At 38.1% G+C, this 15,849-nt stretch overlaps 1 protein-coding gene across 8 annotated transcripts in view; it reads left to right on the plus strand.

Moving 5' to 3' along the window:
- Positions 1-15,849, plus strand: part of kcnip4a (potassium voltage-gated channel interacting protein 4a) — a 1,148,311-nt gene that overhangs the window by 828,358 nt on the left and 304,104 nt on the right. Inside the window, exon 1 of one of the 8 annotated variants that reach the window (XM_073064919.1) lies at positions 11,238-11,329. The exons of 6 other annotated variants lie outside the window; for them this stretch is intronic. Coding sequence is in view for 1 of the 2 variants with exons in the window: in XM_073064915.1 (XP_072921016.1) it covers positions 11,567-11,666 (100 nt within the window). In the remaining variant the exon portion in view is untranslated. Of the gene's footprint in view, positions 1-11,237; positions 11,330-11,360; positions 11,667-15,849 lie in introns of those variants that run through there. One more of the 8 variants, XM_073064915.1, reaches the window with a different exon arrangement.

Here is a 15,849-nt window from a genome sequence, read left to right on the forward strand (position 1 = left end):
CTTTAAGCCACAAAATGACCTGATGACAAACAAAGACAGCAGAAAAATGCAGATGTCAGAAATCCGAAATAAGGCAGAAAAAAAAGCTGAAAGTTCATTGAGATGAGATGGTGAGTCTTTTTTGTTGTCTGCAGTTGCTGGCTTGCATGTTGAATCTTTTCAACACTGTTTTAATTATTTCTATACAGATGCTCCTTTTTTGTCATTTTCTCTGTTTTTTTGCTCTTTCTGCTGTACATCTCAGTAAAAGAAGAATTTGGTCGCAGGCTACTGTGTATTCTGTTTTACAGAACAGCAGCTCTCTATACTATTTTCACAACAGGTTTTCCTATCTCACATCAAGGAAGCACCTTACTTCCACTTGTGCCTTTGCTTTATTTGGAAATAAAGAAAAAAAAAGTTATATAAAATTCAGACCGGAGGCCCTAGATGCTTGAGCATGCTTTAGACTCAAATGGACGGTGGTGGATTTAGATAGATTCAGACAGAAATTCTTTCAATTGTGCCCAATTTTCTGTGGTTAGCACAGCTTCAAGTGCGCAAATGACAGGACTGGATAATAATCTGTTAGTAACATTCTAAGAAGGATGTTGTTAAGAAAGATTCAAAAACTTTCAGGAAACTTCAAAGGGAATTTCAGGTAGCTTCCATGAATAAGTGGAGGGCAATGTTTCCTCTAATTTGTAATGGCACATGTGCGCAAAAACCTCATGCTGTGCAATTTCTTGACCAGTGACAACAACATGTGTGCACTGAAATTTTAAGTGGAAGTAAACTTGAAGCTACTCTAAGGATAATGAACTACCAAATCCAGTTTGTTGTTCATTGTGTAAAAGAAATAAAATAACTGTCAATAAGAACTTTGATCTCCTCTGGGTTTGAGCGTTTTCGCTCTCATTCATCTGCATTCTCACAACACATCCGTAACGGGCCTGTAGTGGGTAATGAAGGATTTTCTCACCTGAGCTTTTGCACACTGTCCATGCTTCTAAACAACACTTTTAAAAGTCAAGTTTCCAAATATCACTCCACTTCTTCCCACTTGCAAATTCTCCAGCAACTTTTGCATCATGACAATACACACAGGTAGCACCAGTTACTGTGCTTAAAAAAAAAATTCTCGTAGCTGCATGTTGCTGGGCTCATGAGCTTTCAGTGTAGCAGTTTCTACTGTTTCATTGAGCCACTCCGCTTTAAATAAACTAGTAGTTCGTTCGCGCTTCATCCTAAGACTGTATAAGTAAGCCATTTCTAAAATCTGCAGAGCAAGTTTGCTGATGATACTAAGCTGGGTGGCAGTGTAACATGTGATGAGGATGTTAGGAGAATTCAGGGTGACTTGGATAGGCTGGGTGAGTGGGCAGATACTTGGCAGATGGCGTTTAATGTGAATAAGTGTGAGGTTATCCACTTTGGGAGTAAGAACAGGAAGGCAGATTATTATCTGAATGGTGTAGAGTTGGGTAAGGGAGAAATACAAAGAGATCTAGGAGTCCTTGTTCATCAGTCACTGAAGGTGAATGAGCAAGTGCAGCAGGCAGTGAAGAAGGCTAATGGAATGTTGGCCTTCATTACAAAGGGAATTGAGTACAAGAGCAAGGAAATCCTCTTGCATTTGTACAGAGCCCTGGTGAGACCACACCTGGAGTATTGTGTACAGTTTTGGTCTCCAGGGTTAAGGAAGGACATCCTGGCTGTAGAGGAAATGCAGCGTAGATTCACGAGGTTAATTCCTGGGATGTCAGGACTGTCTTACGCAGAGAGGTTAGCGAGACTGGGCTTCTACACACTGGAATTAAGGAGATTGAGAGGGGATCTGATTGCAACATATAAGATTATTAAGGGATTGGACAAGATAGAGGCAGGAAATATGTTCCAGATGCTGGGAGAGTCCAGTACCAGAGGGCATGTTTTGAGAATAAGAGGTAGGTCATTGAGAATAAGAGTTAAGGAAAAACTTCTTCTCCCAGAGAGTTGTGGGGGTGTGGGATGCACTGCCTCGGAAGGTAGTGGAGGCCAATTCTCTGGATGCTTTCAAGAAGGAGCTAGATAGGTATCTTATGGATAGGGGAATCAAGGGATATGGGGACAAGGCAGGAACTGGGTATTGATAGTAGATGATCAGCCATGATCTCAAAATGGCGGTGCAGGCTCGAAGGGCCGAATGGTCTACTTCTGCATCTATTGTCTATTGTCTAAATCATCACAAACTCCACATTGTCAACACTGTTCGCATCAGAAATGTGATCATGTACGATCATGAAAAATATTTAACATGCCAACGAGGTAGAGAGTGACAACCTTTTGTGCGCAGTTCAAATTCCTTTGGACACTAGAAGCAAAAGATGTGTGCACACCCAGGCACGCACACCTCAGAGGAAACATTAGTGGAGGGGGCTACGATGTGATGGAAAAGGGGATAGAAACTTAAGAAGCATGAATTTGGGTGAGCAGACAACTTGCTGCCGATAACAGTTTAAATGGAATTGGTGCTCCACAAAATCTTTGATTGCATCTATCTTTAATGTTTTACAGAGGCACATTTCAGTTTTGTCTTGCCATGATCCGATATGTTCCTCACCATGAGGAAATATGTGGCTTTAGTCTAATGTTCTAAAGAGTCAAATCAGAATGGGATTATTTGACCATAATCATACAACACTTCATGGTTCAAAATGCGTGAAAGGACATCACCAGTTTTTTGAGCGCCAGTCCCAAAGATCTTTTTTTGTTTCACAATAGGGCTACAGTGTAATTTAGGCAGTGATTTTGAAGATTCAGTCTGTACTATTTTTACTCATACTTTGTTTTGATATCGTCATTTCTTGTGCTTGCATCTTAACTTCTGGAATGGAATCGTTAAATCTCATCGGTCCATCCACTGGCTACCAAGGCATCCACCACACAAAGATATCCATTTGCAAGTCATTGGTCACGAGGCTGCATCAGCCGTCCCACCCTGTTCTTTATTACTGCAGAACTCAACCAGTGTCTTTTGTGGTTTTGCATGGTTGCTGATTCTTCATGCAGAATGACCCATTGGGGTCCACCTCCTCCCCAGGTTTGGAGAGGTAACTACACACTCTCCCCACCCAGGCTAGACCAGTTGTGACTGTAGGTTCATAGCTGACTACTTAATCATGGAATAGAATTTCAGCAATTTGAAATCCATGCATGAGTCAAATCTATTTTTGGAATTTACAACTTTCTTCTCATAAAGTGAACTGAAAAATCATAGCAGCTGTAAAAACTTCAATCCATGAAAATGTATATAAATATTCCACATGGTACGGAGTCATTAGCAAAGGCATCCCTCCCACTCCAAACTTGGTCATGGGTGAAGTAACAGCGCTAATGACATATAACATTTAAGTCATTGTATAAATCATAGTTTTATGAAAATCTGTGTGTAAGCTATCATGTCTAGTGCAGGGGCTCAGAAATATTTACCCAGTTTTCCTAAAGAAACCTAATGAAGAGCTGTAGCATTACTTTGCTTTTATCTTTCATGCTTTTGTTCACAATATTCAAGATCTGCTTGTTATGTCTCAGATCAACCTATTGGCCTGTAATCTGCAAAATACTCTGCATTCAGCTGATTCGAAGTATGATAAGGATGTTTGATTTATCGGAGGTTAACTCTGGTAGTGTGATTTACAAAGCAATCGTTGTAAATTGTTTAAAAGAGCATTATGAAATGCTATGCAAATTGCAAAAGGTGAACTATTAGTGATGGTGCTTTATCACATTTTTTCCCTCAGTTGGAAAATTCCCTATAGATTGAAGCTTCAATAGAATTCTTCGGGGTGGTGAAACATTTCACTACTCGAGCTTTTGCTTTCATTATTGTGGAATTATGTCACTCGGCAAGCTAGAACTGTTTGATTGCTTGTCACGCAGCCAGATTGTTGAAACCCCTCGTGCTCACTTAAACATCAATTTCAAAATTTAGTTCAATTGTTTTTAGTGTGACTAATTGGCTTTAGCTTAACTACAGCTTTGAAACTATGATAATCTACTGCAAAGGATTTCCTTTTGAAGCTGAACCTGATTTTTACATATATATTGGAAATATTTCAACTACAATGAAATAATTCCATCCCACATTGGCAGTTTGGGCAATGTGTTTTGTCATGGACTTTAAACAGAGACCCTTCTTTAAAATGCACTGCCTCAAAAAGTGTAATTTAAAATTTGCATGTCTTCATGTTTCAATAGTTATTCAGATTATGGGAAGAATAAAGACCTAATGTGGTTTCTGAATGTGATGAATAAACTGTTGATGCTCAGGAGTATTCCATTCACTCTTAGTGCTTTTACCATTTTGCCTCAACAACTCTGCTCCGAAGCCAGGAGCTTAAATAGCAGAAATTGTCAACAACATGTAAACGGTAAACCAGAAATCAAGGAAATTGAGGACAAAGGTTTATTCATATTTTAGTCTGCCTTTACTTATCTGCCAGGCTTGTGGAACATAGGGACATAAGAAAATGCATATGAAGTGGTCAGATAGCTCCTCAAGCCTACTTCCTGTTCAATAAGATCATGACTAATCTGATATTGGCCTCAACTTTCCTGCCTGATCTCTGTCATCTTGATTCTGCCATGGCACATAAATTGTCAACCTCAGCTTTGACTAGGTACAATATTTAAGCTATATTCAAATGTTCAACCTGATTCTACAGTTCTCTGGGATAGAAATTCTAGAGATAGATATAGGTGACTCCTTATTGTGAAACAGGCCAACTGCAGTCCCAAAGCAGGAACCATCCTCTCAGTATCTACCCTGTCAAGCCCCGTAATTTACGGGGAGTCATGGGGAGAACATATAAAATCATTACAGGCAGCAGTGGGAATTGAACCAAGGTCACCTACACTGTAAAGCATTATGCTAACCACTGCACCATTGTGCCATCCAAAGTAGTTTTTACATTTCAATAAGATTTCCTCATTCTTCTAAACTCCAGTAAGCATTGGCCTAACTCCTCAATGGTTCTTCTTAAAATAATCCCTTCATCCCAGGATCAACCTATTAAACCATATTTAAAGTGCCCCTAACGTAAACATATCTCTCGTTAAATTGGGAGACCAAAACTGAATGTGGTACAGTAATGGGTCTAAGCAATGCACCGTACTGTTGTAGTAAATTCCTCTTACTGTAAAGGGAAAGATCATATTGGCATAACCAAATGCTTTCTGTCCAACAGCACACAGAGGTTCCATCCCTGGAAGCTGTAACAGAGCTGAATACCATGTGCATATGTTTTCCTGAAAATTTTGTCCATAGATTACCTATATCGTTTGGGCTCTGACCTGAGGAAAATCAATTTTGTTACATATATTGTAATAGGTTTAGATTACCTACGTTAGCACACTGAAAATCAAAATAGGTCAAAGAAGAGTGAAATATTTAGGTTAATGTTCTCAGGAAATGCAGAGGAAGCTTGAGCCAAATGCAGAGTCCTGGAGACAATTTAGCAGTGAGGTATCACTTTAATAATAAACTGCAAAATTACAAGCTGCAGAGGGCCACAAAACAAAAGATGACAGATATTTAACTTAACAAGGTAACTGAAGGCCAGGAGCTGCTAGTTGAACCTAGCTGGTTCATAGGGGTGAACAAGGATTGCGGATGAAAACTGGGTCTAAATGGACTGCAGGTGATGAGTTGGAAACAAATGGCAGGTGACTTCTGTTAGCTGGGAGGAGACCGGGAGGTGCCTGGGCCTGACAAATGCAGATCTTTGTATTTTATAATATTTTCCTTAAAAACAACCAGCAAGTACATTTCTGCAATCACATTATCTTCTTATTTAAGGTCAAACCGTGTACTTTTCATCCAAAGGTCTTCAGTAATTGCTGTGGACACTGAGTGCTCAGTGGAATTTCTAACATTTGATTCTCATAAAATGAAGGTGTGCATCATACACAATAATAGTATTGGGAGATGAATCCTTTTCCATTTCAATCCCATGGAAAATTCCAAGCTGTCATGATATAAAGCTACTTCTCCTTTGCTTCTACAAGAGTCCTAATCTCCACTTTTAGGGAAGCAATCTCTATTGCACCGAGGGTCATTGGGTTATAGGGTTGTACAGCATAAAACAGGCCCTTCAACCCATTATATCTATGGCAACTGTAATGGCTATCTATATAAAGCTGTTTACCTGCATTAACCTGATATCCCTCTGTGTCTTGCTCATTTAAATAGATGCCCAGATGCTGATTAAATATTGTTACTGTTCCCGACTCTGGCATCTCACTCTAGCTGCCAACTGCTCTTTGTGTGAAAGACTTACCCCTCTGAACACCTTTCATTCTCCTCCTTCTTGTCTCAGTCTACTCTCCTTTTATAACTCAAGTCTTCCAATCCAGGCTACATCTTGGAGAATCCTTTCAACGTCTTTCCTATTGGGCAATTTTCATTTCTCCCATCAAGGCTTCCTTTAATTAGACTGTCAATTAAGTGCCATAGGTAAATAATTCTGGGATTAAATATCCAAAGGCATATACACCAGTAACTCTCAGTGATTTTCCCCACTCAAGATATACAGAACACTGATGTCTGAGAAGACAGGGAGAGAAATTGCAAAATAATTCAACTTCTCTATTCAGAAGTAGCCAGCTTAAGCTGAGGAATACAAGTTTCTGTACATGCTGATTGGATTGTTAAGTATTTCAAAACTAGTTATAAATATTATTTTTGAAGTGAGATCACTTCTTTGATGTGAGTGATAAACAATATACAATGCCAGACTACAGACATGATGTTTTACTCCATTTATAAATACCTTTTCATAACTAATGTGTTGTGGGGTGGATTATATTGAGGTTCCTTTACTGCCGAAGGTAACTACTGAAGAATTCCAATATCTGTATTGTCTCTTTTGAATATCTTTAAATCACCAAATGTAGCCATCTGTGGAAATCTATATCCCTCATAAGCCTCTTTTTTCCATAATCTCTCCCCATCCTGTGTTGTTGACCTTTATTCTCATTTTCATTACATCCTTAAAGGCAACCCAGTTTCAATTTGTATGTAGGAGGACTCGTACTTGCAATCTATATATGATCTGAGGTAGAGAAATTAGGAAACGACGAGGCTGCATGGGTGTGCAGCAGTTAGCGTAATGCTATTACAGCACCAGCCAACTAGGTTCAGTTCCACTGTAAGGAGTATGTATGTTGTCTACGTGACTGCATGTGCTTTGTCTGGGTGCTCTGGTTCCCTCCTATATTCTGAAGATGTATGGGTTCGTAGGTCAGTTGGGCGGTATGGGTTTATTGGTCTGGAAGGGCCAGTTACCATGTTGCCTTTCTAAATAAAAAAAAATTAAAAAAAATATGGTACTGGCACAGAAATGGTAGCAACAAGTCTGGCTAAAGCTAATTTGTGAATGGAGGAGGGCTTGGTTAGTTTGTCACGCAAATAGCAGATGTTGTTATGTTTCAATGCAAGAATGAACAATAGCCTAAAGCATTATGGGTAAGATATCAGATGAAGTAGCAAAACAGAGAGAGGATGGTATGATGGTCAGTTGTCATGAAGTTTAACCAATCATCACACATGGGCCTTATGTTCAGCTTTCACAGAGATTTGGAGGCTGCTATATACAAGAATGGTTAATTTTCTGTGAAGTTCTCTACAAATATTTGGAAAATACAAGCAAGGAGGTTGATAATGACTTAAAGGAGTGAATATCCAGCATTGATTGATCACAGGATTCTGAATCCAGAATTGTTTTGCAAAGCCAAAAGTGGCAACTATAAGACTATGAAGTAAGCATAACAATAAACTGGGACTAGAACAGCAGAAGATAAGGGACATCCCTAATGTAACATCCTTTCAACTTCACTAAATAACCTTCAGTGACCGAACAAGTTTGAAGCAACATGACAGTGGCCATTTGGTTGAATTGAAATAAGAAACAGTCGATCCACTCTGAGACACCTCAATGGCATGTAGCGTGTCAAAGGCAGACAAAAACAATTGGAATTTGTTATGTCATTAGCTGCATAACGAATGTTAGAAGGCAGACTATCTTGTAAGATGAGACAAAATCTAAAAAGGAAAAGGAAGAGTCAGAGAAAGACCATCTGGAGGTGAGAGCAGGGTGGCAACTGGCAGCAAAATAATGATTTTTTCAGGGTCTGCATGAGTGCAGGAATAAGTACCAAAGCAAACATCGACTTACCGGTGAAAACGTTGAGGGAGTGGCCCAACTAGAACTGGAATGAATAAATTAGAATATTTCTCACCAGAAATCAGATGATTAACGAAAATTTAAGAAGTTTCCAGATGATGAACTGAGAGGGAAGTTATCTTACATACACAACAACTAAAAGAGGAAATAGCCCAAGGAAACAATTTGTATTGCAATTATCTGATTACTTTCTACAAATTGCTACAAATAGAATTATATAATTGTTTATAAAAGATAATTTAAAAGAAAGGTGTGGAATGAAGATAGAAGAATAGATCTAAAGGCCAGTATGGAGAAAAACACCATTGCAAAATGGTTAGCCAAAAGGCCTAGTTTACATTTTAGATATTTCAGTGATTTTTATGACAGAAAATCAAAGTAACTAAGTTAGCTGAGGTCTAGAACTAATATTGTTTGAAGTCAGGATATGATTAGATACTCTAAAGGGACGTGCTTACTTCAGAGGATTCTTTTGCAGTCTTCTGTGTGAGACAGATGCACAGATGCTCTTGGGCACGTACAGTGATATCTATCAGTATAACGTTGGATTGGTGCTTTCTCACTTTTCCTGCAGAATTAGTGGTAAATGAGCAGCCTGGGTCCCAACAGCATGGGACCTCACCCAAAACGTAGCAGCCTGCAGCCATGTTACATAAAGGGTTCTCTCATAGTCTATCTGTACTTATTTCTGCTAGGCAACACACAAAATTCTGGAGGAACTCAGCAGGATCTATGGGAAAATGTAAACAGTTGACGTTTCTGCAGGTTTCCTCGTGTTCGTGATACTACTTCTTTCTGCTACCCTCCAAGCATCTCACACGGTCCACAAACTCTGAAACCTTAGGCTACTTCCATTTCATCAATCTTCTCCTCAGTCTTCTCTCTTGTGACCCTGTTGTGAACACTGATCTCTTCCCCAACCATCTTCTTGATCTTCTCCCAGACACCCTGCTGTTGTCTTTTGTGCATCACAGTTTTCTTCCATTTCCACTGCCTCTGCTCTCTACAACCCATTCTAATTTTCCCTTCACCAGAATATCTCCCAATCCTTGTTTTTTTTTTCTCAAAAACCCTTTTGTCATCCTCTCCATGTCACAGTTTCTTCTTCAGTGGGTGAAATCTGTGTGGAGCCTGCACTTTTTCCTGTTGACCACATGGGTCTCGTCCAGGTGCTCCAGTTTCTCCCTATATCCAAAAATGTGTTGATTGTAGATTAACTGGCCAGAGTAAGTAGTTCCTAGAGCACAGGTGAGAGGTAGGGTCTGGGAGATTCAATAGAATTTAGTAAGACTTTTTTTTTTAATGAGATCAGTATTGGCTTGGTGTAAATGGGTGATTGCTGGTCAGTGCAAAATTAATGAGCTAAAGGGCCTGTTTACATACTGCATCTTTCAATGACTTTATAACTCTATATTCTGATTGTGACTTTGAAGGTGGTAAACTGAAATCTAGTTAGTGCCCCCATATTCTGAGCATTTTTGGAAAACCTGTGGAAAGGCAGTTAGAAACATAAGATAAACTGGTGTCAAGGCCACAAATTGGGATTTTCAACACAAGTTACCGCTGTCTGTCATGATACAATACTCACTCCACCATGAAGCGGCAAGCACACCAGGTTCACACTCAATAGCACATGTTCGTGCCATTCCTGTTTAAGCTATTGAGCCTCAGCCACTGTCAACTCTGCCCACGTTGCATAGGAATTTGCCTGGCTACACATTTCAGACCAACTGTTTTGCAGAACTTTCCTTGGACAATCTAATGTTTTCAGCACTTTGATTTTCCTACATATGTTTTCATAAAAATAACTTCCATTTCTTCAATGCACTGGTTGAACCATAGTATATACCGTACTCATACTTAATCAAGAGAAAACTAGGATTGAAATAATTTCATTTAATGTTCATAGGTATTATTGCTTTCTTGGAATTACATCGAAACAATATGAAAAAAGAGATTACTATAAACGCTCTATGATAATGATTAATCTACAAACAGGCACAATCAGAAGTGAAATATATTTTAAATATGGCCCTAAAATAGTTGATCTTATTAACATTCTGGAACAAGAATATGCTGTTAAAGGGAACTTTGGTGCCTATAAATGGCTTCAATTTCTTTAAATAAACAAAAACACACGAAGTACGGACAAACACTTGAACCTGGGAATTACTTTGGGTAATGTTATCACTTCAAAGAGACACAATCATGCTTCAGATATCCTTAACCTGTTATGAATATGGAAATATAATTAATATTCTGTTGAATTATTTTAATGGTAATCAGGATTGTAATCATTGTAATCATAATGTATACATTTATTAACTGCCAGTCAATGAACTGCGCAAAGCTGATTGCTTTCTGTTATTAAAGTTCTTATCTCTTTCTCAACCCGCAGTATGATTTCTGACACTTGAGCTTTAGCCTTGCTGCCTCTCCTTCTTATAGCACATTGCAGTAATTTGACTTCCACCATTCATCACATTGAAGAATTTCAAATGCACTGATGCCATTATAAATATTCTGCTTCCTGGAGTTAAAGTGTGCAATTACCATTAATCATTTCTGACTCTGCATATCTGTCTGATACTCGTGCATTTGGTTTCACACGATAAACACCGAAAACCGTCTTTTTCCCACTCAAATTTATTAAACAGCAGTGCATATATAATTTACAATTAATGAATTAATTAACATTTCTTGTGATACATTTACCTTTCAAAATCTAGATGCAGTAGCATTCAACTGGATTTCACATGGTTGGATATAAATGACAATTGGATATTCCAGAAAAGTAAGCTTCAGCTGTTAAAATAAAATCTCTTTAAAGGTGCAGAAATGCAATGCTCACAATTATTGGAAAATGAATGCATTAAAAGCTTCTCAATCACCTCACTGTATTCCTGCTCACTTTTCTTTGGATATTCGAGTCTTATTTTTACTCGGCATCCAATGTGAATCCACACTCAATTGCTCTTTCCTGTTACCAAGGCAACTGATAATCCACAACAATGCCACCCAGCAGCATTGGCATAAAAAAGATGTGAAACCCCAGAAGTCTAGCTATCACAGCTGCTCCACAGTCGTTCCAGGACGCTTTAGTGAATGACCTCCTAAATCTTTAGGTGATCCATGTGTTTATTCATGCACAGCTGTTTTTTTCTGTGTTTCAGAGATAACGAAGGAGTAGATAATCCTGGCAGGCCTGACTTATCTGTCTGCCACTCCTGGTCTGTCTTGGTATATACAGGATGTGTTCACTCTCTGAACTGTGGCTTTAACATAGTTTGATGGCCACACAAACAGAGCCCAGCTGAAAAAAAAATTCTTAGCAGCACCAGTGAGACAATGACCTGATCACCATGAACTTGGAAGGGCTTGAGATGATAGCAGTTTTAGTGGTGATTGTGTTATTTGTTAAGGTGTTGGAACAGTTTGGTCTGCTGGAAGCAACTGTTGAAGGTAAGGGACATCTTGTCTCAGATTTGCTGTGTTTATTTGGGAAGATGCTGTAGCAAACTTTACAGTGGGCATATAGCTGTTGTTTGAAAGAATTGAATTACTTTGAATCACAGTGTTAGATCACAGAGTTTTGTTTTGCTAACTAATGCAGGGAAAATTTAACTGAGACAACTTTTTCTCATGCCTTGCTCTAGTATATTTTCTTCCTTTCGTGCCTGAGAAAATGAGAAAGATTTTCTGAGCTGTATGAATCAGTTTTGTTTCATATGTATGGGTAACAATGCAGTCGACTGTGTAATAGAACCAGCTTTTCTGTCATCTGTCTGTCACCTGTTAGATGCATATTTGAAAGCAAATACCAAATATTGACAAAATAAAAATTATTTTAGGATATTTTCTTGGGCATAGTCATACAAATCGATTCTCAAGCTTTTACTACCCTTTGATACTGTCTTCTAGTTTTTTATTATTTTCCATTATCATGAACAATGAATCAGTAAAATCAAATAATTAAAATATTACTGACAAGGAACCGTAGTTTGTTATACGACTTAAAATTTCCTTGCAAAGAAAACTTCTTTAAAATGTCTGTTTCATAAGAAGGAAGGCAATTATTATAGCAATTATACAGTACATGATCCAGCTTTACGAGTTGGCGTTATTCATGTGGAAGGTGTTTTGTTTAGATGTGTAAAATGCATACATATATGTACCTGGCTTGAATGTAATGTGAATCTGCTTTGTTGAAGTCTCTACGTGGTCTGTACTGTGAATTTGTGACATCTGAATATTGTTATTCAGGCAAAATGATCAGTGGATAAGCAGCATTCAACTGAATGGCTGTATACTGTAACTTACTTTTAACTAAGGATTTATATTATTCAATGTAGCTCTTCTGAAGCTAATTTGGGAAAAAAGTCTAAGCAAATTAAATGCAGAAAATAATATGTAAAATTCTAATACATGTTTAAAGAGTTTTTTTCAATAAGTTAAGCTGTAATACATTGATTTGTTAAATCTTCATGATATTATTCATGATTACTTACTGGCATATAATTGATTTCATAGTTTGCAATCGTCTCCAGCCATCCAATAGGAGAAAGCCACATTTCTGCCTGAATATTTCTGGACAGGCAAGTTGTTTGGCCAAACCATGTGACTTCATGCCAGTTGTGTTTAATACCTTTTGTCTTGCTTTGCTGGAATTATGTTAACTTCGATTTTAGTCCTGACGTGCTTGGCAGCTGGAAAACAGAGCTAGGGCAAGGCTCTCCCTGCTCAGATATCATGATAAAACACAGAGTTGAAAATTCCTTATCACCACATCATGCCAGCAGCAGTTTCTAGCAATTGTGTTGCTGCATCACCAAAACTTCCTCCGAATGTGAAACGAATCATATGAACGCAAACCTGAGACGTTGCAGATGATACTTCACATTGAAATAGTTTCATTTCTCCAGATTTAACAAGCAAAACAGATTCACTGACTGTGGTTAAATAAAGCCACTTTGACAACACCTTATAACTTAAAGGACTGGATTGAGAGTATTTAATATAGAATGATAAAGAGCAGCTGTTAGACATGAATTTAATATTTTTCTACTCTCTTGTAATTCTGTTTATTTATAGTCAATGTATTTGTGGTCTGAAGGGTAGTAAAACATACCCAGAAATAAAAATTCTTCCATGAAGAAGTCAAACACAGTGATAGTTCAAACTTCTGTATCTTTTCGCTTTCAGGTGATTTTCTTTATAAACTGCAGATCACATTTCAGGGAAGGTATGCCACAGCAGCTGGAAGTGTGAAATATAAAATGTTATTCTGTACAACACAGCTGCATTCTTTTTGACTTTTACAAATACGTCACCTCAGCAGAGCTGAAACATTGAATTAATAATTACAGTTTCTTCACACCATCTGTGAAACCTATGGGCTAATTGATGTTACAAATAATCAAATATAGTTTGTGTTTATGGAAAATCCTAAGACGGAGCCAGATAACAGGTTTTTTAAATGTGTCTAATAAATAACATTGCTATCATTTAAAAACGTGGGAACATAAGAAATAGGAACAGGATTAGGCCATAAGACCCTCAAAATCAGTTCTGCCATTCAATAATATCATGGTTGATCTGGCCATGGACTCAGTTCCATCTTCCTGCCCTATCTCCATAACTCTTAATTCCCCTACTGTGCAAAAATCTATCTCACAAAGTCTTACACGTATTTAATGTGATAGTCTCTACCTCTTCTCCGGGCAGAGAATTCCACAGATTCACTACTCTCTGGATCCATCCTCATCTCCATCCTAAGTCTATTCCCACAAATCTTGAAACTATGTCCCCTAGTTCTAGCCTTACTTACCTGTGAAAACTACTTTCCTGCCTCTATCTTGTCTACCCCTTTCATGATTGTATATGTTTCTATGAAACCCCCTCTCATTCTTCTGAATATCATGAGTATAGTCCCAGGTAACCCAATCTCTGCTCACAGGCTGACCACTTTATCTTCGGAATGAACCCGATGAACCTCTGCGGCACTGCCTCCAGAGCCAGTACATCTTGCCTCAAGTAAGGAGACCTGAACTACAGTACTCCAGATGTGGCTTCAGCAATACCCTTTACAATCTCCTTGCTTTTAAATTCTATCCCTCTAGCAATGGCCAACATAACCTGTTGCACCTGCAAACCAACCTTTTGCAATTCATTCACAAGCACTGCCAAGTTTCTCTGCCCAACGTGCTTCAGTCTTTCACCATTTAAAGACAACCTGATCTTCTATTTTTATTCCACTACGGATGACCTCGCATTTTCCAACATTGAACCCCATCTGTCAGAGCCTTGTCCACTCACTTAACCTATCTATATCTCTCTGCAGACTCCCTGCATCGTCTGCACTGTTTGCTTTTCCATTCAATTCAGTGTCATTATCAAACTTAGATATGTTATAATCAGTCTTCCAATTCACTAATTGTGAACAGTTGGAGGTCTAGATCCTTGCTCAGGAGGTAATTAATTCTAGCCATAACCGAACTTTTAAAGCATATTATTATGGCTGAATTCCACAGATTCACCACTCCCTGAGAACAGCATTTTCTTATCATCTCAGTCCTAAATCTATTCCCCTAAATCATGAGGCTATGTCTCCTAATTCTCATCTCATTTACCAGTGGAAACAATTCCCTTGTCTCTATCATTTTTAAAATTTTTATCTGTTTCTATAAGATCCCCTCCCCCATTTAATAATGAATACAATTGGCAAGTCTACATTGTACCTAATGTTCCTATTAGGGAGGAAATCTACATTTGGAAAATAAATATCTTGCTGTGATGATCCAGTGACCATCCTGGAGCCAGATACTAAAAGATGAAAAATTATTGTCTTGTTCAGGGATACAGCACATAATTATTAGTTTGCTGTTCAACTTCTAATTCAAGACAAATATAACAAACTAGCATTTCATATCCATTACTAATTTTATGGCTAGTAATTAGGAAAATGTTCTATTGTCTATGAGAGTTACTACTTCATGAAAACAATGCTTGAAAGGTTTACTCCCCAGATTCACAAACACATAAAATGAGAATCTAAACAGAGACAACAGGTGATACATACATAACCGATATTAGACACCCGAGTCCATTGTCTGATCTTATTACAGAGACAAATAAATCAAAAATGTTTTTTTCAAGAAGACAACTCCCTTGTCCACACCAGTACAGATACAAATGGTGTAATTTTCTGTCATCATATTTTGCTATGAAAACATGTGGGTTAACCTTTAACCTTATAATCCATTCCTGAGTGGATAGTTCTATTTTTTAAAAATTCTGAAGCAGATTAGAGTCTTATTGTTTGGTGTGTATGAATATTTAGTCAAATTTTTCTTACCCTAGAGCTCCAGTAGATTCTTCTATATGCTTATTTAAATAAATGTTCTTGTTTTCAGTCTGTCTCAAGTCTTTGAAGCAAATTTGCTTTAATATACCTGGGAGGAAGAATATGTCTTTGGTTGGTGCAACAAACAATCTGCTGGAGGAATTCTATGGGCCGAACAACAGCTATTGGGGGAAAAGAATTGTTGCGAGCTTTAGACCTGAAGCATTAACAATTCCTTTCCTCCCTCAGATGCTGCTTCACCGAGTGAGCTCCTCCAGTCAATATTTTGTTGCTCCAGATTCC

The sequence above is a fragment of the Hemitrygon akajei genome, chromosome 13 (assembly GCF_048418815.1).
Source record: "Hemitrygon akajei chromosome 13, sHemAka1.3, whole genome shotgun sequence".
Lineage (NCBI taxonomy): Eukaryota > Metazoa > Chordata > Chondrichthyes > Myliobatiformes > Dasyatidae > Hemitrygon > Hemitrygon akajei.